This window comes from Crinia signifera, chromosome 3 (assembly GCF_055691185.1).
Source record: "Crinia signifera chromosome 3, ASM5569118v1, whole genome shotgun sequence".
Taxonomy (NCBI): Eukaryota; Metazoa; Chordata; class Amphibia; order Anura; family Myobatrachidae; genus Crinia; species Crinia signifera.
In genome coordinates this window covers 240,464,952-240,492,643 of record NC_139219.1, presented here as the reverse complement: position 1 = coordinate 240,492,643, position 27,692 = coordinate 240,464,952, and the positions used below count along the sequence as shown (strand labels likewise).

Here is a 27,692-nt window from a genome sequence, read left to right as displayed (position 1 = left end):
ATTTTACCTTACCTTGCAAATTCAGTATATTATTTTACTACAGATTCTGTATGCTCCTATTTTTTGGGGCGTATTTCTGTTGATCTGCTCATATTTACTGTACAGAACCAGAGTCTTTGCTCTGTTGTGCACATACACCATCTTTCCAAATATCACTATGAAGATTACACAAAAGATTACACTGTGGAAAAATATCAAGATTACCTGGCGAAAAAGGTTGGGAAAATCTTCTGCGTTATTCACTTTGCGGATGCCTTTGCCACCTCCACCTTCAGATGCTTTAATCATTACAGGATATCCCACATGTTCCGCAGCCTACAGCAAAGACATGCAGACCAGTTTACTTCAGAACTAACTAGCACACTCAGGAAACTTTTAAAAAGGTTTTTTTTCAACACCCTTTTTGATCCACTAATTAGTGAATAATGCTAATTACATGTCCTACATCTGACATACCAAAATACAGTTCAGCTTGATCAAGTACTAAAAGATCATAAATGATTACAGTACAGTTATGAATGCAAGTGTGTTGGGAAAAAATCAAATCTATATCATCAATTACAGTAGCAGGCTAAATGGCCAAGCATTACCACCATGCTGAATCTTTCAGCTCCTTGTGGGAGAGTGGCTTATTTTAAGCACAGTAATGTTCATACCAGAGACGTTTTAGAATAAAAACAATAGGATTATTTAGAATAATGAAAACTCTCCCACCAATAGGGTCTCTACCTTCTATGGTGTAGTGTAGAGTCTAAGCCCATTTTGAGATCAAATGGACTGCTGTACTGACCAGCTTACATAGTTTGTTACTGGTTAAAATGCATAGGCGTACTATTGAATGTAATACAAAGGAAGAGGTCAAAATGAGATACACGTGCACACAAGCAACCCCCTATTTAACAATTGTTAAAACACAACTTCGGTAGATATACTCAATGACAGGTGGATAACAGTGTTGGAGATAACAGTCTTCTGGCTCCCTGAGAACTTGTGATTCACAGTTTGTCTCACCTTGAGAGGCTAATTTTTATAATGTGGACAGAAGAATGTTTTCTCCAACATGTTATCCACCTGTCATTGAGTATATCTACCGAAGTTGTGTTTGACCAATTGTTAAATAGGGGGTCCTAACCATTTTCTACAACCATTGCGGTAGATTACTGCAATAGTTACCATTAAGATAATGGATACCTCCATTCACGCATTGTGTAGAGGACATATTACTTTTGGATTGATTCATTGCCCCTGATGAAGTCCTAAGGACGAAAAGCGTCGGGCCACGGATTCATTATATATGACATTCATAAGAATATTAAAGTGTGGATGAATTCCTATATACTGCAAACCTTCAATAAATGTCCATTTGTTTTTAACAATTACTTTGCATTATTGTATGTACATAGCCACGAAGTGGTATTATAGCGTGCCTCTAATTAATTATATATATATATATATATATATATATATATATATATATATACATATACATATATATATATATACATATATATATATATATATATATATATATATATATATATATATACACACATACATATATATACACATACATATATATACACATACATATATATATATATATATATATATACACATACATATATATATATACATACATACATACATACACACACACACACACACACACACACACACACACACACAAATGCAGTATATACTGTATATAAAAGTACAAGTGCAAAAAAAGAAAGAAAAACAGAAAAAACAAGCAGATATACGAAATATATAGCAGAACAACCAGGTAAACAGATACCACAATCAGGTTCAAAAATCTTACACAACAATCCTACAAAAATCAGTGCAGGGATTGATGTTCATTTAAGCCACAAAGTGTCATGCAGTTTAGGCGGTGAATCCATGTGCACTCACGTTGAAGCAGCGATTTATTTTGATTCCCTCCACGTTATAAGGGGGGGAAATGTTCGATAGGTGCGTATGTGTGCTAAAGCAATGGGGTAGGTGCTGGAAAAAATTAGTATTATTCTCCATCTGTTTATCCCTTTTGGCAAACGTCTGTTCACGTGGAATTTGTAAACAATGTGTAATCGTTTCCTCAATCTCCTTTGAATCGTATACACATTGTCAAAGCTTGTGGGAGATCATCTATGTCAGAAGTAATCCTTACCACACATAATAACTGTGATAGCAACAGACCCTTTTTCTAAGGCAACGGGTGAAATGAATCAGCTGACAATAGGGAATTTTTGTCCGTAGGTTTTCTGAAAATAGGATGTCCGAATCAGATTTATTAAGCAGTACTATCCTACCCCCTTTATCAGAGGGACGGATAATAACAGAGGTGTTATTTTTTAGAGAAATAACGGCCAAATTCTCATCTCTGGTTAGGTTAGAGTAAGAGTAAGATTTTTTGGTGTATCAATGTAGGACAGTATCTCTCTTGACCAATCGAATGAACGTCTCAATTTATGAATTGTTACACAAGGGATCAAAAGAGCTTGTGGTTTAAACCTATTGTGGGGGACTTCTGTCATGGCCTGTTTTGAAAACATTGTGATAAAAGTATGTTTTTCTTTTTAGTTATATTGCACATTGATGGTCATATTAACCTTTACAGTGCATTGTATTTTCGATGGAGTATATAGCCTTCCATTTTTTAGAAATGTTTTTGTTTTCATTATATTTTTCAGAAATGCCAGGATCAATGGGACACAAGTTTTGGGCTCGATTTATCGAGATATTCAAGGAAAAAAAAGAGTGCCGCAGGAGGACTGATCACAGGGACTATTGTAATAAGGCGAAAAGGAAAAAGGAAAAAGAAATTGATTCATTACAGTAGAGCCCTTGACAGTGCTGTAGACTATAAGTGGGTTCGGAAGAAGATTGCAAATATGTGAACAGTGGTGGTGAAGGAGAACAATTTTGTCCTGGAATCTCAACGTTCAGGAGCCGGGACTGATGACCTTTTCAAGCCGAAATTGTGGTACTACGAGCGAATGAAGTTTATCGTTGAACAAGCTTCAAGGAGAAAATCAGAGGGATAGATTATATATATATATATAATTTATATTATATATATATTTTTTTTCTTTTTCTAGGAAGTTACCCCTGAGCCGGAAGCAGAGACTGGTCCTGCCACGGAAGCAGTGGCTCCTCCGGAGGAGAGTGTTTCTGGACCTCCACCAAGGAAGTCAAGGAGGAAGCAGCCCTCCAGCATTTCTGTAAGTATGTAGAGGAAGTTCTTGTTAAAATTTTGCTAACCATATTTCCTGTGAGATGCGGTCGATGGACCCAGACCAGTTCCGCATCTTTAAGCGGTTAGTACATTGCGGTATGTCACACGCAGCAGACAAGAATTTGACTGATGTGTGACATAATGCCATGTCCTATACGCCACAGGCTATTGCCCCCACTGCCCAACTACCCACATCACCGCCCTATGTACATTGCACCAGATAATCCTCCACCTCCCCATTCTACTTTTTAAGCGCATGGGCCCCCTATACCATCCACCACTGACACCACTACATTGTCTGGTAGTGTGTAATCCCCTACACCACAGGATGATTTTTTAAATTCATTTATTTTTTAATTTAACTTCGTTTTTTTTATTTAATTGCTTATAAAAATGCTCTTGTTCTTCTCCTTGTTTTGTTTGTTCAACGATAAATTTCTTTGCTCATTTTACCACAATTTCGGTTAGTAAAGGTCACAGTTCGGTACTTCTGAACGTTGTGATGTCCGTACTTGTTCTCTTTCACAAACCACTGTTCGACATTTTTGCATCTTCTTCCGAACCTTGCAGCGCTTTTTATGAAGCTCTACTGTAATAATCAATTGTTGTATGCCTGATTCCGACTCGCCTTGTTGTGATCGTCCTTTCCACAGAGGCAGTAGTTTTCCTTATATATTTCGATAAAACGAGACCTGCAAAAAAAAAAGGTACTTGTTTCCTAGCACGGCCACACCGATCATGATCGTGGGCATCATTAGTAAAAATCGGGGGCATCGCATGCACTAAAAAAAAAATCGGGTGCGATGGTACCGACGCGATGCCTGCGATTTCCCATAGGGAACAATGTTAAATGCCTCAATTTACCCAAATCATCATAGGGAACAATGGTAAATGGTCCAGAACCCCCCAAAAACACCCCTGAACAGTGAAATGGCCCCCCAAAATTAGTTTACGCCACCCCACAATCAACGTGAACCCGAAGCGTGGCGAGCGCAGCGAGCCCGCGAGGGGCGGCGGTACGCGTCCTCCGACCTTCTCATACCCCCACTATCCACGTCGGCGTGGAGTTGAGAATAGAATAGTGTGGCGAGCGCAGAGAGCCACCGAGCCCGAAGCGTGGCGATCGCAGCGTGCCCCGCGAGGGGACGCGGATACCTGTGAAGCCCGCGAAGGGACGCGTTTACCTGTGAAGGTATCCGCGTGCGCTCGCAACACTATTCTATTCTCAACTCCACGCCGACGTGGATAGTGGGGGTATGAAAAGGTCGGAGGACGCGTACCGCTGCGCTCGCCACGCTTCGGGTTCACGTTGATCGTGGGGTGGCGTAAACTAATTTTGGGGGGCCATTTCACTGTTCAGGGGTGTTTTGGGGGGTTTCTGGCCCATTTACCATTGTTCCCTATGATGATTTGGGTAAATTGAGGCATTTAACATTGTTCCCTATGGGAAATCGGGGGCATCGCGTCTGGACCATTTAAGCCTTTTTTAGCCGCCTGCGATGCGACCGACCCGATTTTGACTTTTTTCAATGCATTTCAATGGGAAATCGGGGGCATCGCGTCTTTGTTGTAATTACAAATGTATATAATTCTGACAATTCTTCCCTCAGGTGCTGGATGATCTGCTGTGGCCGACTCCCAGGATCCTGGGAGTCGGCCACAGCAGAATGAACCTCGGATCTACTGGACTCCTGCTCATATGGCATTCAAAAATCAGAATTGTTGTTCTATCTTAAGCTGGATATACATACACACACACACAAAAGATTTCCGTTCAATCTGTCTAGTGGGAATAAAGATCTGGAAATGTATATAAGCAAATTACAAATCATCTTTTTCTCCCAAATACTGGAAAACAGACCAAAACAATTGCTTAGAAAAAATTGTTATATTGGTTTGGTTTAAACAGTTTGTTTCATTGACCATTATTTTACAGCTTTTGGAATGTCCTTTGCTCCCAAATATTTCCAGGGTCCTATTCCTGTAGATAGATTGGACAGATAAATACTTTGGCATCATGTAGAGAAAAAAAAAGTTTAGTGTTTATATTTTTAATAACTCAAAAACATTGGAGTTCTGCATTATAAAAACCTGAAATAATGTGTGTAATTACAAACTCCAAAATGCAATGTTAAATAAGCCACATATATACTGTATATTACCTGCTTATTCTGAACAGATATGTAAACATTAGATATTGGCCTACCTTTAACCCATCATCTACATCTATCACATAGCCCTTCATATAAACCTCTTGTGGTACACTTAAAAGGCGCTTTTTTAGATCACTTTCCTGCCAATCCACTTTAAGACCTGCAACAGAAAGAGGTTTTAAATAAAGTATTGTTTACTTGGCAACTCTTCAGCATTAAATAGCAACAATTATACAGAGCATTTTTAAACCTTAACTTAAGATTGAAGACCAAGACTACAGAAGCAAAAAAAGATTGCAGCATAAAGTAGGTTTCAAATAAATATATTGGCAGAATTATAGCATAGTTAAAATAAAAATATAAAATATACCAATTAAATAGATAACTGCAATCTTACATAAACAATTTGTTAACATACAAACTACCCCTTTTTTGTAACTTCCAACCCCTGGGGTAGCCAACTACAGTCCTCGAGAGCTACTGTACCAACAGTTATTGTTTTCCAGAACTCCTCACAGAATCACAAGTGAAGTAATTAGCTCCACCTGTGGATCTAATAAAATGTATTAGTGAGTAATGAGTGCACCTTTGCAGCAGCTAGGTCATCTGGAAAATGTGAAATGTTGGTAACTCTCAAGGACTTGAGTTGGCTACCACTGCCTAACTCTTTTTGATCCTTGGTTCAATGTCTACCCCATACTTCTCTCTTTCAAGTTTCAGCGCATGCACTTGTGTTCTAATACTTTTTACTTAAATCACCCTGTAGCTTGTTGATGTATTCAAAGTTTTAATTATGCCCACCCTTCCTATTCCCCAAACTATATATATATTAAGTTCTTTTACGGTTTACAGGTAAATTTTGTGACTTCTTTCTACGGGCCTTAAAGTATTTATAGGATTTGCAGATATAGGGACAATAACCATGTATACCGATACTTCCAACAGTCGGTAATATCAACACACATACCTTCTCAATTTCGGACACATTTTTGTCTATGCAGATTCAACTTTGTTAAGAGTGAAAAATGAAGCTAAATTGTAGAATCTAAAGCGATTTAACAAAATACACAAGGATCAGCAAGTTTTACGCCAACCCAACAGTTGGATAGATTGAATAGGTCGAATGTACATTGAAAAAGCCCTCTGATGGGGCGAAACTCGTTAATGTTCTACCCAGCTAAACAGCCTTTCTGGAATTATTTGCCCAGACATCATTTATTCCGGATCTACAAGCCTCCCGTGCATAATCTACATTGGCACCACTACATCTGGTGAGAGAGCGGAACAGATCCGACGTCACCACACACCTGAAAGCCGCTAGGAGAACTCCGGTGAGACTGGGGAGAAACGGCAGCGCAGTTGAGAGCAGCGCTAGCCATCCGGACCAACCACGTGGGTGAGTGATACGCCAGCTCTAACATCTCCACGGCATGTCCCCCCCCCCCCCGCTCACCGGAGGGACACTCCGTATCGGCTGGGACCAAAGCGCACATTGTGTGCATGTGAGAAACGCGCCACTGTGCGCTGCTACCAGTTACTAAATATTTATCACAAACTTACCACAGACGCTGTAGGTCCCGAATTATATTTCAACTAAAGGGACTGCATCTGAAGGCAAGGGCTATTAGCGCCCTGCAAACGCAAACATTCTTGCAAAAGAACCAAGTGTTTCCATTCCATAGACAAATGGACTGCGTATCTTTATATATTTGAAGGCTCAAAATCTTTTTACTGCATAATTCTTTTATAAATAACAGGAATATTTATCTGCTGTTTGACTGTACTATATTGTAAAGTTGTAGGTGGCCGCCTATAAAATTGTATTGTCTTTATATATGTTCTTTTTTAAGAAAATAAATATACATAAAACTACCAACCAAAATTAATGAAAATGCGTGTGTGAAGTGACTTCATCCATGGTGCATTTTTGAACAAAATAATAGCGCAGTGACTCCATTTGTTCTGTTTTCAATTGTATCTGTTTGTGGCCTGCACCTTCATTGGTTCAGGTGATAGACAGTTGTAGGGTACCTGCATTGGTACACATAGGATGACTGCAGCTGAACCATAAATTCATTTATATATATTTTTTTACTTTTCTCTTTTATATATAATAATTCTGTTATTTCTCAATTCACCACTAAAATTTAGTGGTTTCTGTCGAATGTACATTCAACCTTTTCTTGTCGAAAAGTGCCAATATTTCCAACCGTTGGAAATATCAGCATACATTGGTATGGCCTCCTGTATAATAAGGTGTTCATTTCTGGAGGGTATTCAATAACCTATACAGTGGAATTATTATTTATTTCGGCGGATTCCTCTCCCTATGCAACCAAGATCCTAACTTGCCTTCCGCATTGCTTTGTTAGATTTCTTAACCGTCCTTTAACCCCCTTTAGTGGAAAGTTGTTCTAGGGCATGGCACACCTCCCAGGGTGTGCTTTGGTTTGATTTTTGCCCCAGAAATACTCACTGTGGAGATGGCGCTGCCTCCATTGGGTGTTGGGACACCTGGTGGAGACAGCAATGTATGACCAATGGTGCAAGCGACGAGGCAGCACCGTGTTCAGACATTTAGAACAGTACATTTCACAATTTTTAGATTGTAACTTCTTGGACTCTGATGTTCTATATATGAACATACACAGATACAAACCCCCCAAAAAACTAAATAAAACACTTGGATAATGGGAATACAAAATGAACAACATAACTTTTTATATCCTAAAAAGTGATATAGATCCTACAATGGGCGGTATTCAATGAGCCTGATTCGCCATGTTTTTATGGCGAATTTGTGCTGTTTGGCGAATTTTTGACTAAAACGATGAATCACCCTATTCAATGACCACATGGCGAATACATTTGAAGGTTTTTTTCACCATGATTCACCGAGTAAGGAATTTTATTCTGAGGAGGGGCATGCTATTTTTATTCATGTGCTGTAAGCACATGAATATATATTTAATAAAAAAAAAATATATATATATATATATATATATATGCAGCCAGCAGGGGGCGCCGGAGCCGAGCCGCTCATTACATATTCATATATTCACTGCACCCGATCGTTACGATCTGGTGTAGTGAATATACGCGGTCCCCTGCTGGCACCCCCGGGGGGCAGCCTGTGCCAGGGGCAGCGAGCCCCTGACTCGTTGAATACCGGAGCCGGCGAGGCTCCGGAACGTGGCGAATGTGCAGCGAGTCCTAAAAAGGATTCGCTGCACCTCGCAGGTATTCACATTGAATTCCGCCCTATGCAGCAAAGAGGAACAGTTAGCAGGCTAGGAATGTTTACATTGGAATAAAGGGCATTTAAAAAGTGGAAGTGATAAATATCTATAAATACATCAAGGGCAAATACAGAGAACTATTAGGTGCTTGGTTTACCATGAGGTCTATGCAGTAAAGATGGGTCGTTCACAAACAAAGCAGATCTTTAGGACTGAACCCATAAAAAAGAGTGAGTGAGCCACAGATCCCAAAAGGTGAACCGTCATTCTTTTACTTAGTTTTGTTATTCATTACAATGCATTTGCCGGAGCTCAGCACTGCCACCTGTGGCAGCTGAGATGTTCTAACTCTCGATACTGAGTTTTACAGTGCTACGACTGCAAGTGAAAGAAAGGGCTGCTGCTGCTAGGGGTGGCCATCGGTGCAGACGCCATCGATGGCGATTCTGCACCCAGCCATTGATCAGTGTTTTACTCAGTCATGTATGTTCTTATTTGTTCAGCTCACTGTTTAAAAAAAAAAAAAAAAAGTTTAAAAAAATATGTTGATTTTTGGCAATAAATTATTGTAAAACAAACTATGGGTTTATAATAACAAAAAGGGGTTTTCTCAGTTAGAGCAGTTAAGATCTGGAATCATCTGCCAGAAAAGTTTGTGATGGCTGGTTCACTTAATATATATATATATATATATATATATATATATATATATATATATATATATATATATATATATATATATATATATATAAAGGAAGGGTTGTACCAATTTTTAGTTGAGAAAGACATCTGGGGATACAAGCATTATAATGCATAGTGGGAGGTCCAATAGGGTAAATATTAGCCAAGAGCTCAAGGAATGCTGGAGAAAATATACTATAGTATAAACAAGGTTATGCAGATCTCCATACAAATCAATATCAATGCAATAAATTACAAATATACACCAATTGCAACCAGGCATTAAAGAAGTATATTTATCGTAAACATGGAGCAGCAAACAATCTCTTATAAACAATTATAAAACGTGTAAAAGTTTATTTAAAATAGGTTTGGTGTGAGTGAGGACCACTGCATTGAAAAAGTTCTTACCACTGCCGCTCCAGGGAAGAGTTGGAATTCCAGCTGTTTGGGCTACAATTGAGGAAGCAATTTTATCTCCCAAAGCCCACATTGCTTGACTAGGTGGACCTGTAAGAAGATTGGGGCAAAAAGGTAAGTACATGTACCTTATAAAAATATAGGTACTTGTTTCCTAGCACGGCGCCCATCGCATCGTATACCATAAGCCATACAATGGTATGCGATGCTACGCGATGGCAGCCGATATTATACAATTTTAAATCTTATACCATCGCATTGTATGCCATTACAATGGAATATGATTTAAAATTGTATAAGCACCTTAATTGGTGTTTTTAATGTTAAATGGACCCCCTATACGATTTTAAACTGTATAAGCACCCGAATGGGTGCTTACAATGTTAAATGCAAACCCACTATCAACGCCAACCCGAAGCGTGGCGAGCGCAGTGTGCCCGCGATGGGTGGCGGTACGCGTCCTCCGACCTTTTCATACCCCCACTATCCACTTCGGAGTGGAGTTGACTATAGATAGTGTGGCGAGCGCAGTGAGCCCGAAGCTTGGCGAGCGCAGCGAGCCCCGCGAGGGGACGCGGAATACATGTAAAGTAATACGTGTGCGCTCGCCTCACTATATAAAATAGACTCCACAACGACGTGGATAGTGGGGGTATGAAAAGGTCGGAGGACGCGTACCGCTGCGCTCGCCACGCTTCGGGTTGCCGTTGATATTGGGGGTGGCGTGGGGTTGCAATTAACATTGTAAGCACCCATTAGGGTGCTTATACAATTTAAAATCGTATAGGGTGCTTAAATCGCATCGCATTACCTGCGGCTATATGGCATGCGATGTGATACAATGCATAAGATGCCATACGACTGAAAAGCGGGGGCGCCGTGCTAGGAAACAAGTACCAAAATATAGATATTTTTTTTTTTTACTAGTACCAATTCAAATTATCACCAATAGCCATTTTAATTTTCTGCAATGCATTTTTCCTTCCAGGAACTTTGAAGGTCTTTCAGCTTTACAATTTTAAATCTGGTTTCAATTCTAACTCAGAATCGGGCAACACAAAAAAGTGTGAATACGGGCTTGCATGTGGACTTCATAGGAGAGGAGGTTTTTTTTTTCCTTATCTTCTAAAAACAGGTTCGGTTGCAAATTCTTACCCATAAAAGCAATGCCATTTTTGTGGAGAAGTTCAGGAAGTTTAGGATTTTCTGATGCATGACCCCATCCAGCCCATACAGCCTGTAAGAGAACAAAAAATAATGTATGTTTTCCAATCATTAGAACAATGAGCCAAATCAATTGTATATGCCCGGTCTTCAAACTTCTTCAGGATTATAGGTTGGATAATGACACAAATTAGCATTTTATATAAGATCTACAACTTATCTTTTATTGAATCATCATCTTTGATTTAACAAATTAAGTAAAGACTAATTGATGTACCTTGTTGCAACCGGGCAAAGGTTTGCTGGGTGGAACAATTTACCAGATTTCATCCCCTTAGTAGATGAATTTTGAAAAATTTCTGCATAGTGGTGGCTGCAAATAACAGTTTTCAGACCCATCCAGCAGGTCACATATTCCAACAAAACAAAAAAAACACAGCATCTTTCACTTTCAATTAAAAACAAAACCTAACACACACATATTGGCATGGCTATATTACCTGTACTGGAATCCTTTTAGCAATATCAAGGATAAGCTCTACATTTGCATAATTGTTGTTGTTTGGCCCTCCGGGTACAGGTACATAATGATCAGCCATCTTTATATATTCTGTAAATCAAAAAAGGGGATTGTTTAAAGGCTATAGATTACAAACCACCTATAGACAGTGAGATATATGAACATTTCAAATTACAGACCCATATCTCAAGTTAAGAACCATTTTGGAGGAGTCCAGACAAAAAAAAAAAAAAAAGGAGATGGGAATAGCACAATCCCATCAAACAAAGTCCTTGTGGGGCACGAAGGGTTAATATCACCAAAGTCCAACTCCTTTCCTGGCTACAGTTCCATTCATTAGTAGGATAAGCCCCAGGATCCATGGAGGGAACAATCTAGATCGAGGAAGATAAGAAGGGGTGCTTCATGGTGCATTAAATGAGCATTTTATTCACACAAGACACCAATGTCCATGAAACATTATACATATGGTTGTAATAGTAAAAACACTGAGGGCTAGGTACCACAAGGCATAATACTATAAAATGTAAAAAAAAAAAATTATATATATATATATGGAGTAAGCGGCACTCAGAGACTGTAGGAAGTGGTGAAATCCAATAGGAATATTTATTCCATGTGCAGGTAACATCGTTTGCTGGACTGTGCTCTACCTGACCCCCCCCCCCCCCAGGTACACCCCAACCTGTCTGCTTCGGAGCGCACAGCTCTCACTGAGCTCAGTAGCAGAAAATAAATCATCATCAGAGGGGCCGACAAGGGCGGGGCCATAGTGGTCATGGACACCTGTATGTACATTGAAGAGTGTTATCGTTTACTTAACGATACCTGCACATATTCTTTGTTGGCACAGGACCCTACCGGTAACCATAAGAAATCCCTGGACACTTTGTTGTCACGGGCAGTCAATAGCAACACCATCACCAACACCATTTGTAAAAAGCTCACGGTGGAATACCCAGTGGTGCCCATTTTTTATACTATACCCAAGATCCATAAGGACACGCAGCGCCCCCCCTGGGAGACCCATCATCTCTGCCAGGGGGTCGCTGTGTGAGCCTATCTCCATCTTTCTTGATAGTTACTTACAACCTTGCATACAGGCATTACCTACCTACCTTAAGGACACCAATGCCTTGCTTGGTATCCTATCCACCTATGAGCATGTTGCTAAGGATACCGTGTTAGCAACGCTAGATGTGTCTAGCTTGTACACGTGCATACCGCATTCAGATGGTCTCCGGGCAGTTGGTAATCTTATCACCAACAACCCACTATACAATGGTCCGGACCCTGTGTTCTTTATGGAGTTGTTGGAATACACCCTCAAGCATAATTTCTTCTTGTTTGATGGTAGGTTTTATTTGCAAAGGACGGGGTGTGCGATGGGTTCTTCCGTCGCCCCGTCCTTTGCAAATGCCTACATGTGGGAGGTTGAACAGGGTCTCTTTCTGCGTGAGGAACCCATACGCAGACATTTAGACCTGTATACTCGGTATATTGATGATCTGCTTATTATATGGAACGGGCCCGTCACTCCTCTAGAGGTCCTCATTACAGCACAAAATGCCTCTGACCATCCAATTAAATTGTCATTAACATCTAGTCCACAAGAGATTCATTTCCTGGACGTGAACATCAGTATAGCGCAGGAGCAGATACACACTGCACTTTACATCAAGCCAACTGATCGGAATACCATACTCCATCATAACAGCTTTCACCCCCGTTCCACTGTGGAAGGACTGCCATATTCGCAGTTCCTGCGCGTATGCAGAATTACCTCTGACCCCCAATTGCGTTTACAGCAACTGGATGAAATGCTGCATAAGTTTATACAATGTGGGTATCCCAGGGCCAACCTCACCAAGGCCAAGGATAGGGCGCTGGCACAGGATAGATTGGCCATGATCACTGATAATCAGCCCAAAAAAATGCAAACCCCAGCGCTACCTTGGGTCAACGAATACAGCACCTCCAGTCTGACTACCACCAAACTTGCAAAAAGCTGGTGGCCCATAATTACGTCCGATCCAGATCTTAAAAGCCTTAAAACCACCAGATTATTGCCAAGCTATAAACGCAGCAGTAATCTGAAAGATCGATTGGTAAAATTGGATATTACAACGTTTCACTCCCAGCCACCAGGCACCAGACAACGGGCCAATGGGTGCTATCGTTGCCTGGGATGCACCACGTGCAGCTCCCTTACACCCAGTACCATTATCCAGCATCCCCACACTGGGCAAAAATTCAAAATACGCTGGCCCTTGACATGTACATCTAAATTTATTGTATATGTGATCATCTGCCCCTGCGGCCTGTATTATGTGGTGAAAACTGATTGTACTTTCAAGGTCAGAATGGCCCAACACCGTTGTGCCATACGCGCAGCCCTAAGTTCAGGCAAAAGTGAGCAGCCAGTGGCTCGCCACTTTGCCACATTCAAACACGGCATGTCGACCCTGCGATACAAGATAGTGGACCATGTACCATTCTCTGTTAGAGGGGGCAACAGATCTAGAAAGCTGTTACAGCTTGAATCCCAATGGATTTTCAAGTTAGACTCCCTACAACCCAGAGGGCTCAATGAGAATCTCAGCCTCCATAACTTTTTATGAAGACCTGTTTTCATTCTCCCTCTCAGCCGTATTGGTCCGGCCCAGGTTTACATACAGTAGGCACCTTTCAGGACTGACTTAGTTGTTCTCTTCCGCATTCAGCAGGTGGCCAACCCCTACCCGCTCTATGGTCACCTTTTCCTTTCCAGGGGATCCCACCTTTATGGCAGGCTTTGTGTGGTCTTTTATACATTATCCTTTTTATACCCCTTTTTTTGACACTCCGATATCAGCGCATGTACCTATACATGTGCCCTTCCCACACTGGGGAATCTCTTATACCCTTCAGTATATTCCCCATTGTTGTTTAGCAGACCCATATAGGCAATAGGATAGCCCTCTGCTTGGGCACATGTCTACCTGCGGATAAAGGTGGCAGGGACAGTCCCCTAATGCGGTCTGCATTATTTTAACCATGTCTGTTCAGTCATGTCTTGTATTTTTGTCTTATATATAATCTGCCCAGTAGATGGCAGCATCTCACCACACTTATCCATCACAACCCAGCTTAATGTATGTTTCTCTTTTTTTGCACATTTTTAAGTTTCCCTTAAGTTTTAGTTTTTACTTGGAAACTAGTTTTTGCACAGCATTGGTTGGTCAGGGTTATGTTACCATGCACCAAGACAATATGGTTATACCACTCTGCTTTTTCTTTTCAGTGCACAGCCGCCCCACGTGACTCCACAGCCGGCCGCCGGGAGCGCGCATCAGTGACGATGCGCAGGTCAACATCACGACCATCGAACCTGCGCCAGTGACGTCACGGAGACGGCGCCAACCCGGAAGCCGCCGATGGAGAGCATGAACGGGACGCACAGGGGGCGGGTAAGTCTCCTATATACTACACTGTTGTTGCATTTATGTTTGTGCTTACTCTCAACTGACGACGGAGCCTGTGAGCTCCGAAACGTTTTGTTACCTGCACGTGGAATAAATATTCCTATTGGATTTCACCACTTCCTACAGTCTCTGAGTGCCGCTTACTCCCGCTATATATCCCTGGAGGATCCTTACCCTCTTGCAAGAGGGCATCGGAGCCAGTTATTATTTGGCATTTCCCACAGCCCTGAGTGCCGGCCTCCTTCTCCTGTGTATTACACATACATACATACATACATACATACATACATACATACATACATACATACATACACACACACACACACACGGAATGGGATCATTCGTCAGACTGCATTTAGGTCTACAGTCATTAGGTCGACCCCACTAGGTCGACTGGCAGGAAGGTCGACCTGACTTAAGGTCGACATGGGCCAAGGTCGACATGACTTAAGGTCGAATTTGCATAAAGGTCGACATGAGGAAGGTCGACTGGTCATAAGGTCGACATGGGTTTTTCACTGTTTTTTTATCAGAATGTCGACCCAGTCGACATGGACACAGTTGGCAATGAGAATCGGACCCTCGCACCGCTCGCAATGCTTCGGGCACGGTGCCTCGCTGCGCTCGGCCCGCTATTTTATTCTCCCACCACGCCCTAGTGGATGGTAGGGCATGAAATACCGCCTGTCGGCACATGTCGGCTCAAAAAACAGTGAAAAACCCATGTCGACCTTATGACCAGTCGACCTTCATGTCGACCTTTATGCAAATTCGACCTTAAGTCATGTCGACCTTCCTGCGAGTCGACCTAATATATATATATATATATATATATATATATATATATATATATATATATATATATATATATATATATATATATATATATATATATATATATTATATATATATATAGCGGGGTAGGATTATTTGAATCCAATAAGGGCACTCACCAGCGTCTCATCATGTAAAATTTATTGGTACATTACCAGTCACAGAAAAGGATGTAGGTCTACGTTTCGGCCACCAGGTGGCCTTTCTCAAGACACACAGCAATTGACGTCTTCACAGCATGAGGGTCAGGATACCCTCAGGTATCCTGACCCTCATGCTGTGAAGACGTCAATTGCTGTGTGTCTTGAGAAAGGCCACCTGGTGGCCGAAACGTAGACCTACATCCTTTTCTGTGACTGGTAATGTACCAATAAATTTTACATGATGAGACGCTGGTGAGTGCCCTTATTGGATTCAAATAATCCTACCCTGCTCTATATTTGGGACACATTTGTGTTGCCTTAAAGGAGCACCCCACATTATTTTTCAAAGCTGGCTGGGAGTGCGGAATCTCGAAATCTATATATATATATATATATATATATATATATATATATATATATATATATATATATATATATATATATATATATATATATATATATATATATATATATATATATATATATATATATATATATTTACTAAGTGTGCTGGTCCGCACTTTAGGAAACCAAATAAAATATCTTATAAAGGTGGTCTAAAACACGCGGAAGTGCCACTCACACATACAATTTAGCTTTTTTAGCAGTCTTACTTTATGTATATGAAATCTGTTTGTTTTATTGTATTACCAATATAGCGCCCCACCTTATAAGGCATAGGGGATAATTACAGGTATTGTCTTTCATCCCGTTTTTCAATATGTAATTAATTATTGACAGGAAGTGATGTCACTCTAGAAACAGGATATGTATCAGTATAAATATAGGTCTGGCCTCAGTCTACTTGCACCCCTTGATAAAGTCAGAAGGACGAAACGCGTTGGGACTCACTAGCCCTCCTGTCTCATCTCTATAAGTTAAGCTACTCTCTTTTATCTCACTTTATACGATTTTTGGTTAGAATATATTTTTTAATTTTTTAATTGTCTATATATATTTTTTAAAGGAACATGCTGTCTACTTTGTTTAAATAAATGTATATGTTTTTATACGCACATCTTGACATTTTTTATCCATAGTAGAAACTTTTTTATTGATTTTTTTATTGATATTTTCATTTACCGTGTTTTAGACCACCTTTATAAGATATTTTATTTGGTTTCCTAAAGTGCGGACCAGCACACTTAGTATTTACTATTTTTAGAGCAATCAGTCGCCGCATCTTCATTTATTAAATGCACACTTTTTACTCCAAGTAACTTACCATTACTTTTACCCTTGAAGATTGGCTGACACCCCTGAATTGAAGGGGATATTGCCTATTGATACCTGGTGCCTGGACTGAGGGTACACAAGTGGCGCCACTCATTCTTTGTTTACATATATATATATATATATATATATATATATATATATATATATATATATATATATATATATATATATATATATATATACATACATACATATATATATACATATACATACATACATACACACATACATACATATATACATATATTTTGGCAATTCGTAGCGGCGGCACGCCAAATAAATGGAAGCGAGAAGCTATAGAACTGCAACGTTTCAATGTTTTTAATAATCACACCGTCTTCAGGCAATGTCAGAGATACAAACACAGATTTACCTTATATCCCCACCGAAGGACACGTGCCGCCAGCTGCCGGTGTCCATGCCAGAAGGAGGACGCATCATAGACGACGTCACTCAACTCACAGACGGGTTGCCTAAGCAACCGGACGCACGCAAAGTTTAAAAACTTTAACAAGTCAAAATGGCATAGAAACATAATGTCATATATAGTAATAACCAACCAGTCATATATAACAGCAAACATAATCAATGTGCACACAGAGGCAATGAAGCCAGCTGCGGAACAGAAAAAGTTTATCATAGCATAAACAGCACATCAGTTTAAAGGAACGCATGCAGACCCAACTGCTCATTGAGCCTGTGAGGAGACAGGGTTTTTACTGAAAAATCCATCTCGATTCACATTGCACCAGCTTCAGGGACTGGTCACCCCCCCGAATGTCAGTGATCATGTAACGCAACATCGACAGGTTGTGACCGGCCTCCATAAAGTGCCTTGCAACTGGCTGATCACTCGAGCCAGATGTCAGGGCCAAACGAATAGCATAGCGGTGGGCTGCCATGCAGATCATTAATGTGCAGTCGGTTTTGCCGACATAACTTAGCCCACAAGAGCAAGTTATCATATATATTATATACTGAGTCGTGTAAGTGACAAGATGTCGGATAAAATGACGTTTGCCACTGTATGGGTGACAAAAACAATCACCTGCAACCAAAGATCGACATCTCAGGCAATTTAGACACAAAAGCAACCCTTTCCGATACCCAAAAAAGTGGAAGCAGTAAACTCCGAGGCAGAATGATGAGCAATATCAGCCTTCATCACCCAGTCACGGATATTACACCCCCTAGTAGAACAAGACATAATGCGTGTAGCATTAATGCCAACGTCGGGATCCGCTTGCACAATGGGCCATAAGTTTTTACTAATTCTATTAATTTCCGTGCTAGCAGTGTTAAAATGATTGACCCATGGCAAGCGCTTAATATCTGGTTTGGCAGTATTTCTAATTAAAAGTTTCTGTCTGGGGATAGACAATACCCCATGGTTTGCTTTCAACAGCAATTCTTTGTTGTAACCCCTGTCGCCAAACTTGCTCACCATGGCATCAATCTGTCTAACAGCCTCAACATAAGAACTGCAGATCCTGCGAGCACGCAGGAACGATTTAATCGATATTTTTCAATTTCCCAGTCAAACGGTCTAAAATTACTAATACTGCGCCTGCCCCTTTAGGGTATCGTCTGCGACACAGACAACGGGGCGCCTCAGACTTCACACACAGAGGGGTGGCAATCGCTCGCGGACATGGCCATGGCAAAAGAGGGAGACCACCCCTATTGAAGAACCGATCATAAATCAATCCTATCGCAACTTAACGGTGGATGAGTCTAAAGTGCTTGGTCACAGTTTATCTTTTGTCCCCACTTGTCATTTTAGACCGTTTGACTGGGAAAAATATTGATTAAATCGCCAACTCAGGTTGCAAGAACACTTTAGGAATCATCCCGATAATAGGGATGCGAGCTCTATTCCTCCGCAGGTTGCGGAAATTACAAGGTAAATCCACATTTAAGTCTAGATCTGTCAATCACTTCTATTATTTTCTTCTATGTTGGACATTGAGGTTCATAGCAAAGTTATTTCACCCTCATCTACCAAAAAGGTGTTTCACAATTTACCAAATAAAGAGTTTGTTGCATTACACAATTTAGCATCGTACACGGATGTTGTTATCCGCCCTGCCGATAAAGGCGAGGCAATTGTTATCCAAGATACAAGTGATTACCATAAAGAGATTTTACGCCAACTGTCTGACACCGCTGTATCGTGCTCTTGATAGTGATCCTACATTGTTGTTTAAGAATAAGCTGGTACAGAGACTCACTGTGGCTGTTAATGAAGGGGTTATTGATCAAGCGCTAATGGATGCCTTGGTACCTAAGTGGCCTGTAGTACAACTCATAAATACCTTACCTAAAGTTCATAAAAGTCTTGAGCATCCTCCCGGTCGGCCCATAATAGCCGCACGTGGGTCTCTGTTCCAGAACTGTGCTGTGTACAGCGACACTTTGCTACAGCCATGCAATATTGATTATCAACATCATTTGGTTGACACTACTGCATTTTTTAACAAATTGTCTGCCTTCGATGTTATACCTGCCAATTGCCTGTTATGTAGTATTGATATTAGCAGTTTATACACGGTCATACCTAGTACAGACAGGGGGAATACAGTCAGTATGAGATCTGATTGGCAATCACCCGGCATACAGGGGCCAGATGCCAATCTGATCTGCGATTTGTTGCATATGATATGAACATCTAATTATTTTCTTTTTGACAAAAGATTTTTCCTTGAGGTATCTGGATGTGCGATGGGGTCCAATGTGGTCCCATCATATGCTAATACCTACATGATGAAGGCAGAACAGGATATATTCTTCCTGAATCCACTAGCTGCAGGCAAGGTGAAATTTTATGTTTGATATATCGATGATGTGTTCCTGCTGTGGTCTGCGTCCAGGCAGGAGCTTGAACACTTCAACAACACTTCAACAACACTTCAACAATAGTCACAATTCATCTGATAGTCCCATTAAATTGATTTATAATGCTGATGCGCAGTCTGTTAATTATCTTGATGTGGCTGTATCACTATGTAATGGCAGGTTCCAGACCACAGTTTTTCAGAAGAGCACAGACAGGAACACAGTTTTACATTAGGCCAGTTTTCATCCTAAACCATTAAAAAATGGTCTTCCTATTTCTCACAGTTCCTGCGGGCTCACAGGATCTGCAGTTCTGATGTTAAGGCTGTTAGATTGATGCCATGGTGAGCAAGTTTGGCGACAGGGGTTACAACAAAGAATTGCTGTTGAAAGCAAACCATCGGGTTTTGTCTACTCCCAGACCGCAACTTTTAATTAGAAATACTGCTAAACCAGATACTAAGCGCTTGCCATGGGTCAATCATTTTATCACGGCTAGCACGGACATTAATAGAATTAGTAAAAACCTATGGCCCATTGTGCAAGCGGATCCCGACGTTGGCATTAATGCTACACGCATTATGTCTTGTTATACTAGGGGGTGTAATATCCGTGACTGGGTGATGAAGGCTGATATTGCTCATCATCCTGCCTCGGAGTTTACTGCTTCCACTTTTTTGGGTATCGGAAAGGGTTGCTTTCGGTGTCAAAATTGCCTGACATGTTGCAGGTGATCGTTTTTTTCACCCATACAGTGGCAAACGTTATTTTATCCGACATTGTGTCACTTGCATGACTCAGTATAGAATATATATGATAACTTGCTCTTGTGGGCTAAGTTATGTCAGCAAAACCGACTGCACATTAATGATCTGCATGGCAGCCCACCGCTATGCTATTCGTTTGGCCCTGGCATCTGGCTCGAGTGATCAGCCAGTTGCAAGGCTCTTCATGGAGGTGTTATGTTACATGATCATTGATCATGTGCCGCTGACATTCGGGGGGGTGATCGGTCTCTGAAGCTGCTGCAATGTGAATCGAGATGGATTTTTCAGTTAAAAACCCTGTCTCCTCACGGGGCTCAACGAGAAGTTGGGTCTGCATGAGTTCCTTTAAACGGATGTGCTGTTTATGCTATGATAAACTTTTTCTGTTCTGCAGCCGGCTTCATTGTCTTTGTGTGCACATTGATTATGTTTGCTGTTATATATGACTGGTTGGTTATTATATATCACATAATGTTCCTATGCCATTTTGACTTGTTTTTAAACTTTGCGTGCCTCCGGTTGCCTAGGTAACCCGTCTGTGAGTTGATGAACGTCCACTATGATGCGTCCTCCGTCCGGCGTGGGCTCCGGCGGCACGTGTCCTTCAGTGGGGTTTTTTAAGGTAAATCTGGGTTTGTATCTCTGTCATTGCCTGAAGACTATGTGATTATTAAAAGCATCGAAACGTTGCAGTTATACAGCCTCTCACTTCCATTTATTTAGTGTTCCGCCACTACGAATTGCTGTTTGGAGTGTCTCCCTGGGAATCACAAATTGGCTGGCACCCTCCCATTGCTGCCTATTGTACGTGAGTGCTGCCTACAAACTGATAGATATTATATATCTCTCGTGTAGACCGGCACTCCGTTCTGTAGTCCCCACTCAGGTGTCAATAGCCGGGGTGCCCACCTGTATGTAGTAGATAGCAGGCAAAGGTTTCCTAGAAGAAATAAAACAAATCAAAGATTTATTGTGAATTCTGCACAATCAACGTTTCAAAGCCTAATCGGCTTTTTCATCAGGATACACAATCAATAATAAGTGTAATAAAACTTATAGCAAGTGACAACAGGATTCAGCGGGTGGGACACCATTCTGCTGGGGGTGAGGCGCCCGTGAATGACGTCAGCAACCCATATCATGACACACATGAAGGGTATGACTTACTGAGCGTAAGGGAGGGATCGCTGTGTCACCAGGATGGACTCAGAAAAAGGGGTTTGAACGGTAAGTGCTTACAAAAATCCCCTTTTCTCTTTGTCCATCCTGGTGACACAGCTAACCTTGGGACGTTCACGAGCCGGTCCTTTGGGAGGGTACGCTCAGACTGACAGTTCTCATCACTGACCGTCCACATGAGTCCTCCGATGCGAACTCATGGAACCTGTAAAATTTGGTAAAGGTATGAACAGAGGACTAAGTGGCAGCCCTGCACAACTGCTCCGCTGTAGACCCATGACGCACAGCCCAAGAGGAAGCAACTGACCTGGTGGTATTTGCATTAATCCGAGAAGGAACAGGTCTACATACCTTGGTGTAAGCAAAGGCAATTACTGACCTTAACCACCTGGAAATGGTCCGCTTAGAAGCAGGCCCCCCTCTCTTAAGCACATCATACAACACCATTAACAGATCCGTTTTGCGGCTGTCCTTTAACTTTTCCACATATTTTTGCAAGGGGCAAACTACGTCCAATATCCTTAATTTGTCCCTATTTGTTGCCCCTTCTGGAGGGGAAAATACCGGAAGCACAATCTCCTGGTTTAAATGAAAGGAAGAAACCACTTTAGGTAGAAATTTAGGCACTGTTCGAATCACAACCCTATCTTCATGAAAAATTTAATGTGGAGACTTACAGGACAACGCTCAGAACTCCGATACATGTCTAGCCGAAGCAATGGCTAATAAAAAAGTGAATTTCAAAGAAACATAATTAAGGTCAGCCAACGACAAATCCCAAGGCGCCACCGACTGCCTATATGGAGGTTTAAGCCTGGTTACGCCCTGCAAAAAGGTTTGAACCTCAGGTAAGAAGGCTATACTTTTCTGTATGAAAATGGACAGAACTGAAAACTGTACTTAAGGATTGTAATCCCAAACCTGTTGAAAATCCATCCTGAAGGAAATCCAATAATCTAGACACCTTGAACCTAGACACTCCTTAAACTGATGCTCACACCACCTGATGTAAATTTTACAGACTCAATGACAATTTGCAGCAGACACCGGTTTACGAGCCCTTAGCATAGTCTGGATGACTGCATCAGAAAAACCTTTCTTCTTCATTAAGGAGGTTTCATAAACCTGGCCTTCAAATTGAGCCGAGCTAGGTCCAGGTGTAGAAATGGCCCTTGCCTTAGAAGATCCTGTCGAAGAGGAAGGAGCCAGGAGTCAGTTGACAATCTCAGAATGTCTGAATACCACGACCTCCTGGGCCAGTCTGGTGCAATCAAAATGGCTTGCACCTGTTGAGACTTCACTCTTCTCAGCACCTGTGGTATCATCGGGAAAGGGGGAATATTGTAAACCAGGTGGAAGTGCCAAGGAACCGTCATGGCATCCACCTCCCAAGCGGCTGGTTCCCTGGTATTTGAACAAAACCTCTGAACCTGACAGTTGTTCCTGGATGCCATTAAATCTACTTCTGGACAAACTCCTAGAATACCTCCTGGTGTAATGACCATTCCCCCTCCAGCAGATCCTCCCTGCTGAGGAAATCCGCCTTTACGTTCCGGATCCCCGGAATGAATACAGCCGACAGAGCAGGAATGTTGATTTCTGCCCACCTGAAAATCCGTGAGACTTCCTGCATCGCCATCCTGCTGCGAGTCTCGCCCGGATGATTCAGGTAAGCCACAGCCGTGGCGTTGTCCGACTGCACCCATATCTGGAGTCCATTCAGAAGATCTTCCGCCTGCTGAAGAGTCTTCCAAACTGCCCAAAGTTCCAATATATTTATCAGCAGTCTGGATTCGTGACTGGACCACAGACTCTACAACTGTAGGTGAAGGGCTAACGCCCCCCAACCCCTAATACTGGCATTGTTGTGATAACCACCCAGTCCCAAGAGCGAAGGGAACGCCCCAGCTGCAACGTCTCTGTGTCCATCCACCAGACTAAGGATTCCTTTGTCTCCTGAGATAGAAGTAATCTCTCTTGTTTCATGGTTTTTGCATTCCCTGACCAACAGGAAAGGATGTTCCATTGAAAAGTCCTTGAATGAAGCCTGGCAAACTGGAATGTCTCGAACGTCGCCACCATTTTGCAGAGAAGTTTCACCCCCTGCCAAACTGTAGGACTTGGTGTTTGCAAGATCATCACCAGATGACGGATGTCCCTTGCTTTGGACTCTGGCAGGAATACCCGGTGTAAGTGGGTGTCCAAAATTACCCCCAGAAACTGTAATCTCTGAGTGGGAATCAAATGATACTTGGGAAGATTCAACACTCATTCCACGTCCTGCAAGAACTGTGTCGCCACCCTTAGGTGTTCCTGAAGCCTTTTCTCTGATTCTGCTTTGAATAGTAGATCGTCTAAGTAGGGGACAATCACTATCCCTCTCAGCCTGAGGGCCGCTGCCATGGCAGCCATTAATTTTGTAAAGACCCTCGGACCAAAGACCAAAGGGTAGGGCCTGGAACTGCAAATGGGTCTCCCCTATCGCAAAGTGAAGTAAGGACTGATGTTCCTTGCATATGGGTATATGAAGATACGCATCCTGAATATCCACTGATGCCAGATATTCCCCTGGCTCTATGCTGCAAAGCACTGAACGCAGAGACTCCATGCGGAAATGATTTACCCAAAGATGCTGATTTAAAGACTTTAAATTTAGTATGGGTCTGACAGACCCGTCTGGTTTGGGTACCAAGAGGATTGAGTAATATCCTTTCCTCCTGAGGAACCGGGACCACCACCCCCTTCTCTGAGAGACAATGCTGCCAGTGACTCAACGTCAGCGGGGGTAGCACCTTCCAGGAGAAACTGCACACTCTGTACTTTGAAGAAAGAACCAGGTTTCAGCTCAGCAGTATGGAGAGAAATGGCACCAGCACACAGGGCAGGAAGAGACCAAGTCTCTGCTTCAGCGGGGTAGGGTAGCCAGTTTGGTGCCTTTCCCCCTTTAGCCACTCCCACAAGTGTTTCTCCTCACCTCCAGTGCCTCCCCTTCTATCCGGGATCACTTGGAGTCGTCCAGCTGTGCTGGACACCTGTAATAGACTTCACCTCCCTAGTGGGATTTCAGTCTATAAGCCCATCCAAGATGTATTATATTCTACTAGATTCATCTGCCAGAGGAGGGACCTTGGAAACATGTATACACAGCAGAGTTGCTATGGTTGCCTGTCTCCCCGCAATGTCCGGAGTAAAGGACTACTAAATATGACTACAATTCCCATGATGCCTTGCGGCTTGAGACATGGGTTGTTGACGTCATCCACGGGTGCCCCACCCCCGGCAGAACAGCGTCCGAGCCGTTGAATCCCGTTGTCACTTGCTAGACACATAGTATATAGGTAAGTTTTATTACACTTATTTATTGTGTATCCTGATGAAAAAGCTGATTAGGCTTTGAAACGTTGATTGCACAGATGTCACAATAAATCTTTGATGGTCATCAAAAAAAGTCCGTGGAGTGCCAGCCTGCGTTTCTACTAGGAAACATCTGCCCGATATAGAGATAGAGATATAGAGATACAGATATATAAATATACATAGCAGAAAGATCAGCCTGGCACTCCCGATGTATAAGAAGCAGCTGCCGGCTGCACACACACACACACACGGCAAGGCTGCTTACAACAGGCAGGTGAATCCTTGGGTCCCAAGGGACATACATATGCTGGAAGAAGCTGCTGTGTTGGGGAAGTAGGAGGAGAGGCACAGATTGGGAAAATCACAGTCCATGCCCTAACAAGTTTCGTCAGAAGACTTCCCTCCAATTAAGTCTTCTGTTGAAATGAGTTAGCCCGTGGCCTGTGACACTCACATCCAGCATATGTATGGCCCTGGGGACCTGTGAAAGGATTCACTTGCCTGTTGTAAGCAGCCTTGCCTGGTGTCTATATATTATGCCTTGTGGTAGCCAGCCCTCAGTTATTTAACTATTAGTACGAGCATTTGCATACCGTCTCTTGGACATTGGTGTCGTGTGAATAAAATGCTAATTTAATGCATGATGAAAGCATGCCTCATTAGCTTTCTCTCTCATACATACACACAATCTTCCCAGAGATCTACAGTATTAGACATATTTGCACTAGTGTGAACTAGTATGTCACTTTGTTGGGATTGTATTTACAATACTATCTTTTGGTATATCTTCATCTGTACTGTATCTACATCCTTGCTGCAGTCATGGTCAATAGCCTTTCTAGTCGCTCCATGCTGTGGCACGACACCGTAGAACAAAGTATCGTTGGGCTTTCAGCTAAAATCCAACATGGAAAAACAGTCACGTAGCATTTTATATGTAGGTACAGCCGCAGTTGTGCACAGATTATAGGCATTTTGCATATCACTTTAATCAGCAAAAACTGCCACTGCATTCTATTCAAAGATCTATGCAAATAAGAAGCATTTTCAGCAAAAATAAAAATAATAAAACTGCAATAGACAGCAATGCAAACCCTAAATATAATAATCAATTGTAAAAGTTTAAATGAAAAAAAAAAGACAATATAGGACATCTAAGAAGTGAGGTAGACAGATTGATTACTTAGAAGGACTATGCAAAGGAATTAAATCCATTTTTCATCAGTGTTTACTAGATAGGAACAAATGGTGGAAATATTTCAAGACAATAGTAAGGATAATGTCCCATTACTTAATACTTGATTAACCAAGAAAGAAGTCCATAAGCAACTATGGAAAAATCAAGATACAGTATATAAATCTCCAGGGCCAGATGGCGGCTTACACCCTAGGGTTCTAATAGAGCCAAGCTCAGAAATAACTAAGACATAATACTTAATTTTCAAAGAACCAACAAAAAAAAGGGACTGGTTTATAGCAAATGTAGTGCTATTTTTTGAAAAGGAAAGAAAAACAGGATTTTTGTCTTACCTGTAAAATCTGTCCGAATCCAGCGTGCAATGATCTGTTTAGAGCAGGGCTGGGCAACACCGGCCCTCCAGATGTTAAAGAACTACACATCCCAGGATGCTTTGCATTAGTTTTGCTATGTGGCCATGCTGAAACTGATGCAAGGCATGCTGGGATGTGTAGTTCATCAACACCTGGAGGGCCGGTGTTGCCCAGCCCTGGTTTAGAGGTTGGTCAGCCCCTCTTGTGATCGTCACACAGGACAAACAATGAATCTGTCTTGCGAATAGTTCCTGTATGAGTGACATAATTGTGTAAAGCAAGAACTAGGTCAAGGAATTCCATTTCAGTACTGACTTCCGATGAATTTGATAATGAAAACAAAGGAACAACTATTTCCTGGTTAATATGAAACGGGACACTACCTTTGGAAGATGGGGCTGTTCTTCGCTTAGAATATCAGGGTGAAACACGAGGAAAGGCAAGAAGATAGAGCCCCTAAATCTGAAACTCTGCGGGCGGAAGAAATTGCCAACAGCAAAAAATAAAACTAAATTTCCAAGTTAACCATTTTAGAGCCACCTCTGATAACGGCTCAAATGGAGCCTTCTGGAGAGCTCGAAGAACTAGAAGCAAGTTCCATGGATGAACTGGGGAAACAAAAAGGTTGCAAGTGCAACATACCTTGCAAAAACATCTGTACAGCAGATGAAAATAGGGCGGACACTTGGACCATCAAATAGGCCAACTGAGAGGATGGTCTCTGCGGCAGACCCCTTGCTGAGCACCAGGAAAATACGTACCCCACACCAGATGGTAAATTTGCACTGTGGAAGGCTTAAGAGCAGACATCATAGTAGTAAAGACCTTGTCTGGAAACCCTCTAGCTGTCAAGATTGACATCTAAACAAACATGCCATCAAAGCTAGCTTGGGAAGCTCTGGGTGCAGGCAAGG

At 41.8% G+C, this 27,692-nt stretch overlaps 2 protein-coding genes across 10 annotated transcripts in view; one reads left to right on the top strand and one right to left on the bottom strand.

Moving 5' to 3' along the window:
* NLGN1 (neuroligin 1) overlaps positions 1 to 27,692 on the top strand; it is a 966,435-nt gene that overhangs the window by 716,585 nt on the left and 222,158 nt on the right. The gene's annotated exons all lie outside the window — the stretch shown is intronic.
* The window catches only part of LOC146064344 (acetyl-CoA carboxylase-like), a 103,475-nt gene that overhangs the window by 35,016 nt on the left and 40,767 nt on the right, over positions 1 to 27,692 (bottom strand). For both annotated transcript variants that reach the window (XM_083177728.1, XM_083177730.1), the window contains exons 5-9: positions 11,393 to 11,502; positions 10,884 to 10,965; positions 9,720 to 9,818; positions 5,442 to 5,548; positions 205 to 315 (exon numbers count right to left, since the gene is read on the bottom strand). In XM_083177728.1, coding sequence (XP_083033854.1) covers positions 205 to 315; positions 5,442 to 5,548; positions 9,720 to 9,818; positions 10,884 to 10,965; positions 11,393 to 11,502 — 509 coding nt within the window. The remainder of the gene's footprint in view (positions 1 to 204; positions 316 to 5,441; positions 5,549 to 9,719; positions 9,819 to 10,883; positions 10,966 to 11,392; positions 11,503 to 27,692) is intronic.